The sequence below is a fragment of the Sitodiplosis mosellana genome, unplaced genomic scaffold, assembly GCF_009176505.1.
Source record: "Sitodiplosis mosellana isolate CC-2019 unplaced genomic scaffold, AAFC_SMos_1.0 Smas_scaffold_6191, whole genome shotgun sequence".
NCBI classification, from domain to species: Eukaryota; Metazoa; Arthropoda; class Insecta; order Diptera; family Cecidomyiidae; genus Sitodiplosis; species Sitodiplosis mosellana.
Window position 1 is genome coordinate 2815111 of NW_022601432.1, and position 21907 is coordinate 2837017.

General features: G+C 36.0%; 1 protein-coding gene across 1 annotated transcript in view; it reads right to left on the bottom strand.

Annotated features, from left to right (window-relative positions):
* LOC129576475 (uncharacterized) overlaps positions 1-21907 on the bottom strand; it is a 187344-nt gene that overhangs the window by 102421 nt on the left and 63016 nt on the right. The window contains exon 4 of the mRNA XM_055461662.1: positions 7281-7452. Coding sequence (XP_055317637.1) covers positions 7281-7452 — 172 coding nt within the window. The remainder of the gene's footprint in view (positions 1-7280; positions 7453-21907) is intronic.

The window sequence follows — 21907 nt, forward strand, 5'->3', positions numbered from 1 at the left end:
AATTTGTGACATAAAGAGCCTCTGGTTAACGCACATCGCAACATATATGCATAACCAGATCCGAACAGGTCAAACCAAACCAACCCAAATCTAATTTGTAACATCATATAGTTTTGATTCAATTATACAAATGAAGCAGCCAAAAAGCAAGCGTGTAATATAGAAAATGTAATAAAAACCGATCTGATGTGATATACACAAGTGTATCAATGGGTAAACGTGTGTGTGTGTATGTGCAACTCCCATACAATGTATGAGTGCGATTGAGCGTGTGAGTGTGCTGTAGCAATGCTTCGCTTTTTTAGTGAATACCTCAAACCGATGTGCTCTAATTGGAATATGCCAAAACGGAACGTATTTCGGTAAAGCAAACAAAAATTCGACCAAGATGTTGGCATCATGTGTTTTGAATTGAAACATATGGTATGTGTCATACATTCAGAAGGTTCTTATTTATTCGTCTGTTCAAATGAAAGCGACCAACGGTCGAATCCAAACCGAAATACAACTACTAGAGTGTGTGTACCATTGCAGGATGTGTAACACTTTATAATGGACGCAAGATAAGCGTTTCCACGATTAAAAAAGAAGCATCAATGCTGGTCAATTAGTTTCACTTATGGAACTCAATTAATTTACCGTATTTACCATTCATGTTCTCCGGCTTTTTTTCCGGTACAATGAACATCAAAAGAATCTTTGCGATGTCAGACAATTCCAATTACCTATCAAATTTACCTGTATTTTTGTGGCTGCTGCTGTTGTTGTTGCTACAAAAATTGGGATCTAATTGAATTGACGAGTTTGTTTTTCACCCTACTACCTTTCGGCGAAATTGAAATAAATTCGCATAGCACATTTCTTTTATCACATCGAATCAACATTCAATGTTGTTATATGGGCACAATAAAAACTCACTCCATTTCCTCGTTTAGTCCTATTGAAAGTCATTTTCACTGGTGACTGATTTTTCTTCTTTTTTTAGCACTACATGAAATGTAGAGCTACTAATCTGCTTTTTTTTTCTAGATACTTTTTGAGTGATGAAACAAATTATGGTGAAGTTGAATTTTATGCTAATATTTTTTATTTAATTTTAAACAGGTGCACCAACGACAAATAAGTGCACAACATCTCAAAGCGCCAATCAAATTTTTATTATCAAATGTTTTTTAAAAATTACATTAATTTTTCGTATAGTATTTTTCTGAGTCTTGAACAGAATTAAAGTGATTTTAGATTCTATGCTCATATTATTTATTTAATTTAAACCAAAGGCAGTATATTTCAAAAAAGAAATAAAACCAAGATCTTGTAATTCATTTTGCAAATAAATATATTACTTCAAAGTTACTTTGATGAAATACATTTCATGTAGTGCGCCAAAAAATAGTTTGTTGTGAAACAACAAAATAGATTAAATAACTAAAAACTTAAGAACGCAGAGCGGAGCGAAGTCTTGTTTTTCTCTCATTTTTTGATCTTCATTGAGCATCGATTGACAGACATCTGAGTTCAAATGGAATTCGAATCCGGTTGGGGCCTCGTCAGCATCATCCGACCAAAATGACCAAACATCAAAATTCCATTGGGAGTCACAATTTTCAATATGTTTGGTGTTCGGCATACAAAGCCCGTCAGTGAATGGATCAATTTCTCTACGGAAATGTTTAGCCTTAGCTACGGGCTTATGCGATACATCCAAAATGAATCACATCGAACAATAAGAAGATGAACGTTGCGGGAATTCGGTAACTGTGTGCATGCATTCAGAGATTACATACCCACTGAATGGATCCGATTGCAAATTCACACATTTCATCGATAAGCAAATAAAATTGAATTGCAACAGAAAAAAAAACCTGTCAATGATCCTGAATTCAATCCAATTAAGTGCGAAAATAAATGAGTTATGCAGATTATTATCGCGATGATTTCCCATTTTTAATACACACACGAAATTGGATACACATACAGCGAGAGACATTGCCATAAAACATTAGAGCAGCAATACAAATTGAACGCGAATGACCTCAATTTTAACCGGCAAATCAATTTAACTATTCATTTTGGAACTCATTTATGATGTTTTTTGACACCATTGCCACTCTATTCATCAAATCGAATTGAAACAGTAAATTAGAAAAAAAACGCCGCTTGGAAAGAGTGTGTGGATTGTGATGAAGCCAGTGCGAATGTGCTTTGAGAAGCAAAATAGAGAGTGGGAGAGAGAGTGTGCAAATGGCAGCTGTAATGATATGGTCATTAAGCTTTATTAAACATAACGCAATGGGAAATCCGAATACAACTTTCACCGCAAAAGCGAAATATCTCCTGAAGCATTATTGCCTGCATTTTTTTCTGCTTGTTTTACTCATTGCTACCGTATCCTGTTTCTTTTTCTTGCTCTGTATGTTATTTTTATTGGCGTCCTTTTTATGTTGTGATGTTTTTGCACTTGACGAAAGGCAGAAAAAAAACACACACACACAGTCCCGAAATGGTGAAAATAAGGGGCAACTATCAGCAATTGAAGCCTGTATTCGCCACTTTCGGTTTGTTCTTTACAACCGGAATGAATGTGAATTGGAAATTCATGTGGAAAAAAGGAAATGTATATTTTTCCCTTGATTTGTTGACGTGAACACGCGCGCACTCGCACGTATGAACAATGCATATACCGAAAAGTGTGAAAAATCGTGATGAAAACAAGGAATTGCAAAAAAAAGAGTTTAAACAATTTGATACAGTACGACTTATTCAGAAACAGAAATCACATTATATAGGCAATAACGGACGAAATGTGTTGCTTTTCTCTCAGTTTGATTGTTGTTGATATTGTTGGTGTTGTCGCTGCTTTACATTGTTTGCCAAATTTATATGCTTTGCCGCACAGCCTGTGCGCACTCAGTGTGAAAAGCGACAAGTTTTGAATTTGCCTTTGCTATTTAACTAAACAAAGGAAAGAAACAACATATTTACTTAACCATTCACATTGCCGGTGTGCGTGCGAATGTGTGTGTGTGTGTGTATGCATAGTCGACAGGCAGGAAGGCAAATAAAAAGGTTAGTGGCTTAAAAGTGCCGCTAGTGTCACGAATGCGCCTGCAACACCAATAAGCATTATCAAACAACAGCAACAGCAGCATTAATAGCACCGGGAAAAAAAAGCGTTGGAATTGAGTATGCTCATCGCACACATCAAACAATGTATACTCAACAATCTGACATTACTTCTGTTGCGGAGGAAACATTGAAAATGATGAAAACCGGCAAACAGATATCCTGTTGACTGATTTGACAAGAGAATGTGTGCACACGTTGGCAATATTCGGTCGACGTGAAAAGAAAGGATTCAGTTGTAGATTTGATTTATGTGTTTCGTTATATTTTTTCCCTTTTCTTCCTTTTACAATGCTTTGTTTTATGCGAATTTTTCACGTTTCCATCATTTGATACAATGCGACGCATCAACGTATGTAAATACGCATAGGAAATGATTTTGAAATATTTGCGATACAATAAGTGCCTTTTCGAATCCCTTCGAAATACATATATTGTGGAAAACTGTTCGAGCGTTGGTATGATTGAAATCCCAGAGAAAAAAAAACATGAGCATGAATTGAAACAGTTAAAAATGAGTAGAAATGCCCGGAAGATCTTTTTCCAGCCGACACAGCACTCCACGTGGATTCAAACGATGAAAATGGTGACGCTTAAGTACACAGCTTAACTAGATAAAAAAAAACCCAAGCATAAAATCATATATATGCAGAAAAAGTACGATTCAATAACGAATCCATACTTTTTTACTCATTATTCGACAGAAAGAAGAAACTTTACAAATTCTAGCACGCATTTACACTTCGTTTGCCTAGCACCAGCATTCACAAAAACGAGCATTCACAAACACGAGAAAAAAAACCAAAAGCTTTGAATAGCTTCATTCAAACGATACTAAATTCATAATACCACGTTGTGGCTTCTCTGTGTGTATGTATATGTGCGCGTGAATGTTCTTTTGGTTTACTATCTCATCATGATCTGCCTGCATGTCTAAACATTGAATTAATTTGACAACTGGCAAGAGATTTATTTTTCGAGGAAATCAAAAATAAACCGTGTGCAAATTCAACGAGAAAAAAAATCGCACACACACACACACACACACACACAAACACACAACACACCACCTCTTCACTAGGCTATAGTGAATTTTTGAGTGGCAGCACCACGTGATATTCATGAGTGTAGGCGTGCATGAGTAGTATTTGCTGGTCTACATTTGGATGCGTCAAATTGTGACACACACACACACACACAATGAATGTGCGTTTCTATCATGCTACCTTTGATGATTTGATCGACTCTTGGAGCGCTCACTCGCTCGGTCTCGTTCGCAAAAGAGGATATGTAAAACCAGAGTTGACAACTTCATTTACATTGTAACATGCCATCTTATCTCGACAATGAAAATGAAGGCATGAAAAAGCCGGCTCATTTCATCTCTCTCTCCCCGTTTACAGCGAAGAAAAAAATACAACGAACAAGAAAATGCGAGTGCGATAGCGTGAAAATGAGAAGAATGAGAAAATCGGTTGAATATAAAATTGATACAAAAATATTCCAGTTCCAGTGTGTATTTTGAATGAATGCTGAATGCGAAAACAATGCAAAATGCCGTCAACGTCTGTGAGCACGATTGTTTGTCGTCGTTTGTCGGTGAATGTGTTTCGTTTCATCTTTCTATTCTCCTCCTCTCATTCACATTTGAAAGGATGACATAGAACGTGTCTCTTTTTTATGTGGTCGACGACTTAACCGAAAAGCTTATAAATAATCGCGAATACGTTTTTATCAGCTACACTATGCGATGCCAGGTGCAAATGAGAACGAAAAATAATAGCAACGTTGAAACGCTTTAAATCTGAATCATTTTCGGAATCTTCTGTGATTACAAATTATTTATATGCGATGCGGCTTCCATCCGCTTCATTTCTACGATGCCATGAATTTGGTAAAATGTGACAACATTGCAATGTATCGCATTCGATGTGAAGAGATAGAGAGAAAAAATTGTTCAAGAAAACGAAAATCATATATTCAAAGAATCAAAAGCATTTAAACTGACTGATGGCATCCATTAAGACTTGCCTAATTATATATTTTTCATTTGTTTTTCATTTCGTTTCGTTGCGCAAAATATTCCATCGGAAAAGGATAGACGTCATTTGCGTTTGACACTAGCGTGTCACCCAGCTAATTAACAAAACTGTCTACAGTTTGCCAGAGAGAGAGAGAGAGGGAGCACGGGCCCAAGAGGCGCGCGGTGGCCGTATGTTTTTTCTTCTATGTGTGTGTGTCTCTCTCTCTATGTATATTCATAGCATCCATTCTGATGGATTGCATTGCATGACCTTTCTGTCATTTGCTCCCAAAACACTCAACAATGCTTATCATTTCGCGATGGGCCAGCGAATGAAGCAACACAAAGAAGAAGAAACAAATGTTGCACTTTAAATGTCAAGCCGTTGAGATAATTAGAAACAATACAAAAGCCAATTGAGGAACGGAAGAAAATGAATATGAAGAGATAGGAGCAAAGAAAAATCATGAACGAGAAACAAACATTTGAAGACTAGCCCACACCGCTACCATAACAACAACACGTGCAACGTCTCGTAAGCAAAGCAGAAAAAAAAATCCGCTTTCTTCGGAGAATAGACAGAAAATTTCGAACGAAGCCAACGACTTTTCATTTATATGGTTGAGAACCATCAATTAAGCGCCCACTATGAATTGCATTAATCGTCGGATTTTGAGACGAGTTTGGCCTCACAAAATGGTATACAAAAACACATTAAAGCTGTGCACCCGGCTCTCTGTGCCTTTGTGTCTATCTACGATATTAGCGACCATATCTCAACAATATTCATAAATCATTTATTGTACGGGATTGATTTTAAATGCTCAGACGGTCATAATCAACACTTGAAAGCACAGTCTAACTAGTGATAATTATTTATTAATTGAATTGACTTTAATGAAGTGGAACGATTTATATGATGAACACTTTCTAATTCTCTCCATTTCTAGCCCTGTGTCTCTCGCTCTTCTTAATGTCGCAAGTCTAACGCACTGCCTCTCTCCATCTTAAAACCTCTTAACCAATTGCTTGTATAAACAGCAAAATTTTGGCTTATCTATTTGTCGCATCATTTGAAAACGATGTCAACTCATCACACCTCATTATCGGGGATAGGGTGAAACTTGATACAATTTACTCGGTTGAACGACGCATATAATGATGTTATGATCTAAAAATTAAAACGCCATAAAATCATGTGCTGTAAATCATTTGGCACATAAGATTATGTCTGGAGAATATAATGCCATTTTTTTTTGTTCTCTTCTTTTCGTTTGCTGAATAATTTACTGCAAAAGCACATTTTTCATTCGATTTTGGTGCAAGCTTCAATGCTTCAAACGACAATTTGTATAAAATCCAAGCTTCCCCATTGTAAATGCTCAACTGTAGGCTTAAGTGCTCCCAAAAATGATCAATATTCATTTGTTATGCTTTTTATTATTATTTATTTTTCATTATTTCGTGTATGACTGCCGATTTAATCCGCTCATGCCCCTTACTTGATTACAAGCCCCTTCATGTTTCGCTCGCGCGCAGTAAATAGGAATAATTGATAGCAAACACCATAACAAGGGTCATCAAAATCATTTTATCGTCGGTGCACGTATTTGGTTGGAAGCGTATTTTTTTGCCTGCTTGCTTGGTTCGTTAAAGGAAAAATCATAAATCAGTCGCAGTAATTAATCACGGAATTTTCATTGAAAATCATGCTAATGGACTTATAAATTTGTGACACATCAATGACCATGACCAAAAGAAGAAACAAAAACAACAACAATGATAAAAGGGAAGAAAAAAAATTCTGCTCGGTGCTAAAATCGACGTCAGAACGGTCTCCGCGTGCAAGTGCAACGAAAAAAAATGAAATGCGAAAAAAAGACCAGGGAAGAAAAAAAAAAATACGAAATATTGTAAAAGTGAAGACCAGAGTCATTGAAATTAATTTTAAATTCAGTTTGTCACGTTCAGACGACACTTTTGCAGCAAGGAAATTCCATTTTAACCGTCTGACTGTTATTCTTTTCCTCTTCTTCGTCTTCTTCATTTTCTTTCGTAAAGCAAACGATTTGATGCCGAAATGGGACGCGCACGTGTTGCAAATGAATGGGAAAGAGATAGATAGAGCACTTACTTGAAGAAATACGTTCCATTTTCGTAGCCAAAAAATGGTACGGTATATGTCAGCATCCAGATATTGCCACCACCGCAATCATAATACGGCTTCGACCATCGACCATCTTCATACTTCACCGAAAGTATTTCATCCATTTCACGCTCCGTGCTGTTCGAATATAAATGAAATGCTGTAAAGAAAAAAAGAGAGAGAGAGAGAGAGAGAGAGAGAGTGTGTGGTGAGTGAGAAGAAAATCGCAAAAGATTTTACATTAGATTTAAAAGGAAGAGAAAAAAAACATATCGCAATTCAATTTTCTACACGAGAGAAGGAAAAAAGAGAATTTGGTTTGAGATATTTGATATTTTCTGCAGAAATCAAATTGAACTTTATTCGAAGAAGAAGAAAAAAAATTGATGTGATGAAAGCGGGGTTTTTCCCCACCAACCGAAAAAAATTGTAAACTTTTTGTTATCTTCATATTTTGTCTGATTTGAATACAACACAACCAGAAGAGAGGAAAATAATGTTTCTGTTATGAATTTTTTTTTTCTTTTTTGGCGGAAGGGATTTATGGTGTTTATCGGTTGATCTTAATCGAGTGCGAAAAGAATAACGTCAACAAGACTGGTTTTCAAGAGAAACCGGCAAAAAGAAGACAAATTTAAAGAAAATACACTAGCACAAGACAACTATATGTAACAAAAAGAAGAAATCAGACGTAAAACTTGGTTATCAGAGAGAAAAGAAAATAGTTGAAACAATATTTTTTCGATCTCGATTTCGAATTTGATTCACAGAATAACGAATTTAAACGGTGGCAATGAAACGAGATCCATTCGAATTGTTGGCAGGAAAAAACTGAAGAGGACATCAGCAACAGTAGTTGCAACGACAACAAAATTATTTACACGAAGAAAGAGAAAAGAAAATTGTTGAGTACAATTCGAGCAACGAATGGCTGCGTTCAAAAAAGGAATTGGCAAAGCAAAGACATTGAAAAGACACTCAATTGACACAAATAACAATGATAAAAGATAAAAGGGCAAGCAGAATATAAAGCGTATGTAATTGCTCGTTGATCGGATTAAATCCAAGGAATTGAAATAATAACGAATTTCAAAATGTATTTAATGCGATTGAAATTGATGGTTGGAAATGAGAGCACATGACAAAAGGGTGGTATCAATGGCGGTGCCAATGTTGTGTATATAGTAAGCAGACTAATGGATGCAACACAAATGATAAGCGTAGAAGAAAAAAAGAGCAAGTGTATTTACTGCGTTTATCTGATCCGAAACAGATTAAAACAGTTTCTTTTGCCAAATAAATTTATTAAATTTTGATGTCGCACAAACAAATACAGCGAGAGCGGACGAGAGAGTGAGAATGATGGCACGAGAGCGAGAGAGTTTTATTTCCGCGTTGTGATACGAGGACAGATAAATGTGAGCATTCAGCACAAATGTGAATGAACACGGTCGCGATATCAAACGAAATTCACGCAAAGCAGCGTCTACAATGACAGCATCAATGGAAGGAAGAGCGAAGGAAAAAAAAAGTACACAGACATCCAACGATGAACGCGCTTATTCCACATATATATATTTTACTTGCTTCAAAATCAAATTAAAATCTTCAATTTACAAAATATCTAATTCGGTTATGCAATGCGCAATTTCAACATCTTTGCTGTTTTAATGTTATCGTTTTTCGTTTTCTTTTTCCGTTTTCGTTTCGTCGCATTTCCCTCTCTCTCTCTCTCCCGCTTTTTTTGCAGTTGTTGTCCTGCCAGCTCTCTCTCTCTCTCTCTCTCGTTCTCGTTCTATCTGTGTTTAATGTTTGAAAAAGCAAGTGAAATACGAATGAAAATGCGGGCGATTTCGGTGATTAAAAATTCAATCAAAATGGCATTGTGTTTTTAGCTGGATACGGAATGTGCGAGCGGACGAGCGGGTTAGTTACAATATCATGTGCACTAGGGTGTCTAACAACAACCGAATGAAAATTGAAATACGACTCTGCCACCCCACTCGGAAATGAGTTTAACGAATGAGCATGAGTACTAATTTTGGTGAGCAGCGGTTTGATTGTAGCGAAAAAGAGAGAGAGAGAGCGAATAAAAAAAGAACACTCTTCCCATTTCTTTATTTTATTTCCCTTTGTCGAACAATGCGACGAATTTGAGTTCTGTTGTGCACACGGAAAATTGTTCAACATGCAAAAAACGATTAGTCTGTTCAATTATTTTCGAGCACACTCGAGCTGAACGAAGTGAGAAGAGGAAACAGAAAAAAAAACCCTAAGCGACCAACTCTCTCATTTCTCTCAGTGTGAAGAGGTTTCGCACGCGCATTCCACATTATATACTACAAAAGATTTGGCCAGTTTTTTTCTTCCGTTTTGTTGTTCTTGTTTCTGGTTCAATCTCAATTTTCATGCATATTTTATTGCCTACGATTAACTTTTGGCCCTTAAATCGAATCTCTAAAAATAAAAAAAAAACGGTTTACATTACACGCAGCCCGATCAAAAGGGATGAGCGAATCGAACGAGAGACGAGAGCAAAGAAAGGCAAGAAAAAATGGTAATCAAAACCATGACATCATTTTATTTTGATTGTTTTTGTTATGAAAAAAAAAAAAAACGAAAACACCGACTCAATAATAGCCGAACGATACGGCGATTCTTTTTCTTTCAATTTCCGTTCTTCATCAGTTTTATTTCGTGCCCTTCCACGAAGGTTTTCGTCTTTTGATTGAATCCGGTTATTAGCTTGCGTTCGTCAATATTGACGGAATGCCTGGATAAATATAGAATCAATGGGTAAATGTTCAAGTTTTAAAAAGAAAAACCAATATGCCCATGTAATGATGAAGCTCTAATTAAAAAGAGGTCGTCTCTAGGCTGCATCAGGCATTTGAGATTTGCATGAAAATTGTCGTCATGACGACAAAATCACGGTTTGATTCCATGTACTCGTAAATGCGATACTTTTATTGCAACCATTCAATTGAATGCCACATAGATATTGCAATGGCATTAACTTGAGAGCTATTGTGATGAGTTGATTGCCAAATCAGGCACACCACTATCAATATCCATCACACTCCTCCATGTGTTGAGCTATCAGCGGCCACCGCCGCCATCACCGTCGTCACAATGCCATATTCAATGGGTGTGTTTATCGTCGGTTTGCAATTATCAGTATAAATGCAGCCGCTTTATCGTGATTTTGGGCTTTATCACCCGAATGAAATCGGAATTTGAAACATAATTACACGTTTCAATTGATTTAAATGACACGGTATTTTCGTAATAATCAACAGAAAGCAAGCCGAAATGATTTAAGTGCATGAAAGCGAGAGGTATTTCCTAGACATGACGACGACGACGACATCGACGATGAAGCTCATGTGTAATGATGCAAAAATATGCTTTCATTTGCACAGCTGAATGAAAACAACTTGAAATGGATGCCTATTACAGTTTAGATACGTGCATGGGTTAGTATGTATGTGTGTGGATCTAGGTGTAGATGGATGTGATTCTATGGCCATTACTCTAAATACAGCCCATTATGTTTTCATTTCATTCATTATCGTGCTTGTTTCATAATTTACTCTCGGTTCTATTGAATTCAACGAAGCATACTCGAGTCTTACGCTCTTGCTCTCTTCCTCTCTCTCTCTCTCTCTCTCTCTTCCTTTATCTTTCTCCCTCGTAATCATTCTCTGTTCCTTTCGCTTCGTCTAACTCTTCCCCCATCTTTGATGAAGGGTGTTTCAATAGCGACGCACAAAAGTATTGACAAATAAAACAAACAAATTTAAATTTTTTTTCCCCAAGTCTCTATTGTATATTGTAGTTTGGTCCTAGCCATGTTTTGAACTGAGTATGGTGAAAAAAGTCTGTGTGGCGCATTTTATTAGTGGCCTCTTTTAGGGGCCAAATTTCACTTTCATTTTTGTAAAAACGTCTCAATTAATGTTATTAAAACCAATAAATCTTGTTTTACACATCTCAAAACTCAGCTACGGTACTCGCAATAAACATATCTTTCACAGAACAGTAAAAACAATGGTCCAGTTTTGATAAATTTGAGGATTGAGTGACCAACCTACGCATTTGGCGCCCAAAATATATGACATTTCTGAATAAATTGTTTTTTAACTATTTTTTAAAGTCATATCATTGTTGAATGGAGTTGCCTATACAACCAGTGCCCCTAGCTGTCATTTCAAAGAATAAAAATCAATAATTGTCACAGCCATTTTTGCAAAATTGGCCAATGTTGGCCATGATGGCCAAAAACGGCCAATTGGCTATATCTCGAAAACGGTGCGGAATTCTGCTCTGATTGTTGGGGCGAACTTTTGGCTCAAGTTGAGGTAAAAACTGTTAAAAATAAATAAAACGAGAAAAATTGGATTTCGAGAGGTAAAAAGCAAGATTCTCACATGACATTTTGATTTTTTGTGAATTCAAAAAATGGACCTATTTTCGTGGTTGGATTTCACAATTTTAACGCGTTGCTTTTTGAAATATCTCTTCATGGCACAAAATGGTAAAGATTGACGAATAATTTTGACGTATTAGTTTGACAGATCGGGTAGCCTGTCATGATTTACGATAGGGTTACTTTTGTGCGTCGCTATTGAAACACCCTTTACTTGAGAAATGAAATGCAAATGTGAGGTATTCGAAATAGTTTTATGCCACATTTGATTCGTACATCTGTTCAAACTTAAATGCATTTCCTAAAGCTTTCCGTTTTCATTTAGAAATCCACAAATTTAGATTCGATATTTCCATTTCCAGCAATTGTGTAAAATGAAGACATTTCAATGTGCAACCAAATCATATCAATTTTCAATTCGATTCTATTAATCAATTCGGTCATTTTGATCATGTGTTTGAATAATGAAAACGATTTATAATGTGTGTCTGTGTGAAATTGGTGGGTGGCTGATCTGAAGAACCGGAAATGGTGTGTGAAAAAGGATCCGCATGATAGATTTGAGCATAATCAGAAATTCGAACACAATTTCAATTCACTTACACACATTTATTTGCACATATTTCAAAGGCATGCAACCATTTTGAGATTGAGCCGAATGATTCAAACGTGTGATCAACTAATGTTTGGAATTTCCATCATCATCATCATTTGTAAATGGTGTGTGGAAGGTGTTGTATGAGAATTGTGGTTTTAAAAAAATATGTTGAAGGCCTGTAGAAAGAAAAAAAAAACAGAAAATTCCATTTAGATACATCATTATTTCAGTAGCGTTCAGAGCATCATTACATCGAAAGCGTTGTAAATCCATGGTTTGTGTCGCAGTCAAAGTTCATCTAATGGCCAACCATAACTGAATGATACAATATAAATGAATGGACATAGCACCGAAAAAGAAAAAGCGCAGAGGAAAAAAAACGCCATAAAACATCCGCATCGTTCACACAACGATATAAATAAATAAAATGATATTTTCACATAAATTTTTAGATGACGATGCGCGTATGTTTGTGTGTGTGTGCACGCGCGGATGCTGTAAAAATCAAATAAGCCGGACCATTTCTTTTGTCGACTTTTTCCCATATGTTCGTGTATATGTGTGTATGTATAGATGGTCTTTGTTACACAATGTTAGTTTTTTTCTCCACTCCTGATTTCCTTTTTATCGCGTTCGTTCTGATAATATTATTGTTCGGTATTATTTTCGCATTTTTTTGGTGTTGATTATTGTTGTGTGTGGGAGAGAGAGAGAGAGAGAGTATTTCATCATCATCATCATCATCTTCATTGAGGTTATTCGTTCGTTTAATGGCACTTTTCTTCCTATTCCACCAATACACATACACACACGCACACGCACAATTCTCTCTAATGGGTTTTTGTTATTTGACCATATATGATCGCATTCAAACCCATACACACAATGTCGAAGACGAAGATAGCCAACAATAACAACGTTCGATAAAGGTAATGACATATCAATAGTGTTGCAGGTTTCTCAGTATGCCCGAAGAAAAACGGTTCAAATTCATGCGAATGACATTTATACATTTGTTACTGGTTACTGTTGAGCGATTGTCTCCGTTTTCTTCCCTCATCATCCATATGACATTTTTGAAGAATGTTGTGCTCATGGTGCCGGGCTCACAAATATGCATCGATCAAATCATATAAAATAATGAAAGCTTTTCGTCTGTCAAATCTATCATATTTTGAGTGCTTTTAATTGCTGTATTCGAATGCCAGAGATGAAAGACAACAGGAACATTTGGCGATAGAATTAAATCCACGCGTTGGAAATCGGATACTATGCGATAAATATGACACCAAATTTTCTACGGCTTTGAAAAAAAAAAATGAATGACGCACTAAAAGAAGGAGCAAATAGTGAATGCTCCCTTTTTTTCAAACGACAACAGCAATCTTGCGGATTTCATATGTATTTCTCTTATGGCATGGCCAGCAATGGCAATTCATTTGGTTGACGTGCGACATTTTTGTCTTCGTTCGTTCATTCATTGTATTATTTTGTATTGTGATTATCATAATCCGGAGTAACGACATTAAACGAAATTTATCAGATCATTCTCGGAATGTTTGTCAATTTACATAATTTGCAAATATATATATATATATATATTTTTTTTTTTTAATATTTCGCCATAAAATGCTGGAAAAATGTTCCGAATGAATTGTGTGTATTATGATGATACTATTATCGTTTTCCTATTTCTAAAGGAGAAACCATGCAACGATTTTCATTTTCCAACGAAATAACTCAAATACATACAGCATGCTGTCGAGCTGTCGACGACGACAGTTGTGGGCAATTTTGATGATTGTCAACAGCATCGGTTGAAAAGTCCTGGAAACACAATCGCACAGAAAGAAAGAGAGGGGGAGAGATGTGAGGTTCAAATAAGTCAGCCGAAATTGAAATGTTTGACTTTATTGTCTGTTTTTGCGCGCGCACGCGATGCTACAGCGGCGGTAATACAGCCGAGAAAGAGAGCGAAGACAAAAGTAGGCACGAAAAACACTCCAAGCAATTAAATGGATTTTTTTTATTAATAGAATGCTGAAATAATATAGCGATGTCCGTTCGTCGAGCTTCACGACCCCATATACAATGGTTTGTTGGTCTATTGTTGTGATTGTGTTCACTGCTTTCATCTTCTTTTTCTTCCTGATTTCTCTCCCCCGTTTCTCAATGTCATTCATGCATTGTATTCCATTGTTTCTTTTCCAAAGTTCGAATTAGAATCCCTTCTTTTCGTTTTCGGTGTGTAAATGTGCGTGTCTGTGTGTGCCTTCTTTTCGATTCCTTTTACTCCCGAAACGGCTTGTGACATTTTATGCTTATTTTGTCTTCTTGTGCTACATTTGAACGGCTGAATTTCCAAACAAAACCTTTCTGTTGAGGCACAAACGACACGAAATAAACAGGCGACCAACACATTGAATGATGTAAATGAGGCGTACGAAATGCGAAGAAGAGGGAATAATCAAACATAAACTGTACTTACAGCACTTTGCGAACCATCAAGCGAATGTATGACGCAATAAACTTGCATTTTGCTGTGTTTTTGCGGATATTCAATTTCAATTTTTAACACAATCTATAGAAAATGTTCATGCAAATTGAATGAAATTGCATGAATATTGGTTTAAAACTAATAAAAAGTGGTTGGTATCGTCATTCATTTCATATCATGTGTAACACAAGCTTTTTGGCAAATGCAAAGATGGCCCCGCCATGAACCGTGAACGTCATACTTTTCGTCCAAAAGAAACGAAACATTTGCGTTGATACAGACAGCTTTTTCTGTGTTCTCTTCGTTCTTATCGCCCTTGTCGTCGTCGTCGTCGTCCTCGTCTATTATGTATATGTTGACAGTCTGCAATCGCTTTCATATACTTGTATTGTTGGATGTGTGTACGTAATTTTCCGTTGAATGATCTGTTGTTTTTCTGCTACGGATATTATTGTGAATACCATTCTCAATAGAGACTCATTGAATGAGTGCAATCTTTTGGATAAAATCCAATGTCCACCTCACTCCCCTTAAATCTGCCGAACACACGTTATAACTGATGAAAAATGTGTTTGTTGCACCGAGAACGAGGCGAGAGGGATAGGTGGCTACGGCCGAGAATAATGAAGAAGAGAGCGATAGACGTGAAGTGGCACATAAAAAAACACACTAAATGTATTTATGGATTAAGCGTAATATGGGTTTGTTGTGGCTGTTTAGCTGCTGCCTCAGACATTGTCGCCTCATTTCGGCTCCATCATTCATTTGCTCTCGATTTGGTTTCAATCGTTTGCCTATCACAACATTGCCCCATACAATGTGATTAATGAATTCGTTACGGATCTGTGTGAGCTTGTGTGTAAGGCGTGGCAATCACCACAGAAGTCAAACGGAATGTTTACCACTTGAACATTTGTCAAGTTCACAATGAAATGATTGCGAAAATTAGCAAATAATTTGTTTGGGTACTTATTTTATTTGCCTTGTGAATTTATATATATGCAATTCATCAATTGTTTACTGATTCACTGTGTCCAAAATATTTTATCAAATCATTACCGAATTTATTTATAGCGAATTTTCGGATTTAGTAGCAATGTGTGGGCTAGAAGCGAAATTTGGTTTGAATTGCATCAGACGCGGATTGTATCGATTTGTCAATGGCATACGACCAATTATGGAACGATGATATCAAATCGACCGCAGTAATTACATCAAAGTAATACATTTCATCATTGTTTTTCGACAAAAATATACCAACAAACGATTTTCGACAGAGCTTATTGAAGTGCTTCATTTGTGCACAGTAACTGTAAACATTTTATTCGGTACAAATTATGTTCAAACACTATCAAATGGAATATTACATTACATACCTTCCGGCATACCATTTCAAATCAACAGTCCAATATATTACCAGTAGAGAGTTTTTAAACGATTTCCCATCATTAAAACCAATGTCAAGAGTACTACCGATTCCGGCAATTTACAAGCTTTTCAAATATTATTCATTTGACTTGTTATGTTCACATATAAACCATATATGCTATGGGTTTCTATATGGAATTAATTGCTGGCCATTGGTCATTTTGAAGTCAATATAACTTGATACGAGTGGTTCATATGGATTTCGATTATGTTTTTTCTCGGATTTAGGTTCATTTATCTTCAGACTGAAGCGAATTGAATCCGAAAATCCCGTTTATATTCATGCTGCTGCTAGTAGATACCATCCAAATAATCCAATCTGTCGTGTAATTAAGCATAATGTTCACATGTTCGGTGAGATACATATATACATATGTATATTCAAGTTAAAGTCTATGTATCACTTGCTCTCGCTCGCCCTCCCATCTTCTCTCTGTGTATACATATATGTGTCGAATGCACAATGTTTGCGCGCAATTTATCGCCCACAGTCAAGTTATTGCCCTCAATAAATTCATCTGTTTGAAACATTTGAATCGAATGGCATTTTCGTAGAACAATCAACGTTGAACAGTCAAAATTGTTCCAGTCTGCATGCGACACATACATACGAGCGTATGAAAACGAAAATTTCGAACACTTAACTGGTTAGAAAATGCATGCCAAAATTTTTTCTCAAACATCCATAATTCATACCATTGCGTTTTCATATGCACGACTAGCCTGCATACCATCCATCCAATGTCTAATGAATTGGGCCAAAATTCGTTTCGTCGAAAAAGGATGCGTTAAATGTGTGTATGTTCAGTTGTGCACCAAAAAAAGGTGCATTTTAAAGGCGCACCATGAATTTTTTTCTACAGAAAGCACAACTGTAAGTTGTGATGCACTTGGCATGAATGAAAGCGTTGCGCATCAATGATATGCCAAATATGTTCGGAAAAATTAAATTCTAATGAATATAGGTTGCCGATAGAGAAATGCGGTCGATTTTGTGCGAACGGTACAACACATAGATGTTTGAAGCTCATCTATGTGCTTTACCGTCCGCGCGTATGCGTTGAGTGCATCTTGTGACTGAGTGTCGGTGGAACCCTGTGGAACTCTGTACAGTGTCTATACGGGAAGAGAAATAGATAAGTCCATTTCGATGTCCAATGCTGAAATAGCATTTAGCTCTATTTTGATGCGGTAAATGCTTTGCTAAACAAGAACTACCTCAGGTAGTACACAGTGTTTACTACACACTACACATACAATATTTACGGCATACCGTATTGTCATATTTTCATTCTCTTGTTCAACTTTTTGAATTTCATGCTGAGTGTGTGAGTGGTTCCTAGAACTTTTCATTGGAATATTTAACATCATGATTGAAATTTTCAAACGATTCAGTCATAGTATAAAAATTACAACAATTACCTAAAAGAATCTCCATAAAATGCAGTTTGCCGCAGCTATTTTTCAATTTTAAAACTACAATTACATCCTTTTTTTCGATGTGCTAATGAAATTTAAATAGATGACTGTCATTTTTAGTAAAAATGTTTACATCACTGTGGTAAAAATTGATTGAATCATTCGATTTGTCTATAACCACTGATATTCATTGAACGAGAGTGGATTCAGGTTATTTTTTCTATTATTTTCGTTTTTGTATTCGATGGCGACAATCGAAGCGAAAGAACAACATCCAAAACCAAAATAGAGATACGATTCACCGAGCAATTAAGTGTAATCGTATATTTTCGATACATGTTCATTTGGTATTGCCATTAAAAATAGAATAAATGAATGAAACATTACTGGTAATAAATAGAAGGTATTTTTGTTTGTGTTATTGTTGTTATGGTGTTATCCATTGAGATCGATGCGTGTGCGTGTTTATTTGTGTTGTTATTTCGAGAATAGTAATAATAATAATAGGTAGACTGTGGTGTTGTTCATAAATTAAATAATAAATTGAGAGGCGGAAGTAATTTGTGGTGACCGTTTTGGTTTCATTTTGTCTGAGTCCCCAGTGAATTTTGCACCAGTCAACCAATTGAACGCACAAACCACATACACACTTTTGATTAGAGCACGAAAAAAAAACAACACAACATGTTGGGTATAATAATCAATTTTTACAAAAAGCTCGGTGTACGGCTCTGTGTTGTTTGCCTGATGGCAAATGTGGCAACTGAGTAAATGCTAGATGATTTGGTTTTAGTTAATAAATTAGAACGAATTGAATGAACATAAAACTCAATTCCGCTAGACGCTAACACATAATTACCGCTCTCATTTTCATTCACATTTTTCTCCCTTTCGTTCACACGATCTATTTTTTTTCTCGCTCAACTGCGTACTGGGACACACGTGCTAACCTCGAATTTAATTAAATACGCTGTTGCATCTGCATTTTAACGACACAAACACACACACACACACACATATATATATATATATTACTTTTCCGTACACAACGTGTCAAGGGAAAGTATAGGAATTGGTCCCGAAAACTTTTTTCGCAAAATTAGCTTAGATCATCATAAAAACTCATGAAACGCGTAGAAAACCACTTTTTGATACACTTTTCCGTTCGTGTGCCGTCGTCGTTGTCGTCGTTGTCGTCATTGTCGTCGTTGTCGTAGCTGTTTGTAAACACGATAACTCAAAAAATAATTGAGATAATCAAAATCTGGAAATGCCAAAACCTTTGTTTCCAAAAAACTTAGTTTAAGTTCGAAGATGAGCCATTTTCGATTTGACCCTGGGGTACTTGCCCTAAGAAAAGCCTCAAAAAATTGACACTTTTGTATGGGAGGTACCTGTAAATCGACTCCGATTGACTTCAAACTTTCTGAGATTTCATTTTTTGGGAGAAAAATAAGATTCTGAAAGTTTGAAACCAATCGGAATCGATTTACGGGTACCTCCCATACAAAAGTTTTGAAATTTTGACTAAAATTACCGATTTTTAGACAATTTTGTATGGGAGGTACCCGTTAATCGATTCTGATTGGCTTCAAACTTCCTGAGGTTTCATTCTTTGGAGAAAAAATAAGATTCTGAAAGTTTCATGTTGATCGCATGTGCAGAAATTTGGTTTTTGGCCCTCAATTTTTTCCAAGAAAATTTCGACAAAAATACCAAAAAAACCTCCCATACGAAATTGTCGAAGTTTTAGTCAAAGTGACCGATTTTTCACTTTATTTTTATTATTATATTTTCGCTGCCTTTATTTCAAGAAAATTCACAAAAAATAACCAAAAGTACCTACAGACAACGCAGGCCAACGGTACGGAAAAGTTCGGGATTACCAATGTAATTCTTTTTATATATATATATATACGCCGTAATTTATTGTTTATTCACCAAATTTGTATGTTTGCGGTGTGTGCGTGTTTACCATGAACAATGCACCAACAAAATTAAACTACAACAACACATTGGCGATGAGTTGAACATGATTACATTCAAATTTAGTAATCTAATTTGCGAACAAAGAAGAAATTAAACGTTCAATTTATCCCATCATCCATTTGATATTTACATGCCTTTTTTTCTCTTTCGCATTTCATTCCTTTCATGCATACTGTATCATTTTAATGCGTTCCATTTTTTTTGATAAACACAATTCAAACGAAATTTATTTCAGATTAGGGAAAAACGAGCGTTCACGTCGATTATTGAAAAAATACAAACAAAATTATTTGAGTCATTGAAATGAAAATCAATTGCGCTAAAAACAATGCATCAACGCTTCGAATGTTTTCAACAAGTTTTCCTCATGCATTGAATGGATTTAATTGGTTTTAACATGGGTTATTGTTCAACCCAATTCAAAAGTAATTCAATTTAATAAAGCAGAAATGAAATTAGATCATGTGAAATGTTGGTCAATGCAAAAATGGCAAATCATGTTTAATTCGGCCTACGACTGCTCACATGGAATAGGGCCAGTCGATCGATACAACAACGCTTGATATTCATTGATTTTCAAGTGTAGGAAAACAGACAACGATCCATGTTAAAATTTGGACGAAAAGAAAATTGAGTGAGAGAGCAAGAGAGAGCTTAAGAGAGAGAGAGATAGAGCTTAAGAGAAAGAGATTCCAAGAAAAGGAAGAGAAGGAAAGAGTATATTCAGAGCATAAACGAAACATCTCAAAGCGTTTATTGCCAAGCCATGAATTTTGAGTGAGTTATTAGATGAAAATGTGGCTATAAATTTCCGGATGTTTCATCTAAGCGGATGACTTTGCCTGAAACCCGATTGAAGTTCTGCGAAAATAATCATCATCATTTTGACTGACAGGAAATAGTCGGTGTACCGTCAATCGGTATTGACAGAATGCCATTAGCTATTTATGTCGAAACGTGCGTACATACACATATATTGCCGAAATGTTTATTCGTCCGCCTTTCCCCAGAGGGGATGTTCACCATCGTTTTGATAGTTGCGCAAGCAGCGATCGCATTTTCGCTGAATAAATAAATATTCACGCTCATCTCGAGCGGATATTGAGGCAAACATTAATTAGGGTAGAGAAAGTTGCGAGGAATGGTTACAAAGGTGCGACGGGATCACACGCTTAAAATTTAATTATAAACTTCACCAAAAACTAAAGTCATTTCCTGGCTTTTGCTACGGTTAACTAATAATTTGCCACATTCATATATAAATGCATATCGTGTGCACTGTGCATCGAGTTTTCAATTTTTGGTTGCATGCGATTATTGCATTCAGGCCGCGCTAGCGTCCTATCTAAATACATTATAATGAATAAGTACAAACTAATACATATGCATTTCTACTATGAATACGTTTCATGCTATGTGTTTTAATTTCATTTAATTTTGGAAATTGAAAAAAAAAATATTTCTCGACAAAATATATTTTAAAACATCATTGCAATAAAAAAAAAAACTTCCAAGTAAGAATGAATATATTGATATTGAGTAAGAAAATTCGGTGAAATCGGTGAAATACTTGAATCAAACATAAACGTTTGAAAAACGTACGACGCGCGCCAAAGCATAAGTGATGTCAAAGTGTGTACAAAGAGTGAAGCAATAGTGCGTTTAATGCTATGTGCTATAGTGTCTCTGTTGATGTTGATCGCTGACGTTTATAGTGGTAGATTGCATTATATCCAAAATACTGGTGATGATGTGTGCGTGTATGCATATACATATGTGTGTGCGATTATCATTCTGACGTTTCATATGTGGCCAGTGCTGAGTTAACCACAAACATTAAACGATTCGCATATTTCAAATTAGCTTAAATTCTCAAATTTCGGATGGTTTGACTTGCCCGGTTTGTGTATGCTTTCAATGTTGTTATTATTATTGTTTGACTTTTGAAGAGAGCCGCTCTTCGTCTGCGCTGCTTGTTTAGCTACGGTACATCGATTTGTACAAATATTTCGAAAATTGAGTTCTTTGTGCTTGTCAAAACAAACGAACCACTGCCTTTTATTTATTATTTACCAAGGAGCAAAACATTTTATTAATTATTTTACGAATAACACTACAATCACCCAAAATGCTATATTAAACAAATAACCGTACCGCTTGTATTCGACGTATCTCTACCTCAATTGCACTACTGATGAGAGAGAGAGAGAGAGAGAGAGAGAGAGAGAGAGAGAGAGAGAGAGAGAGAGAGAGAG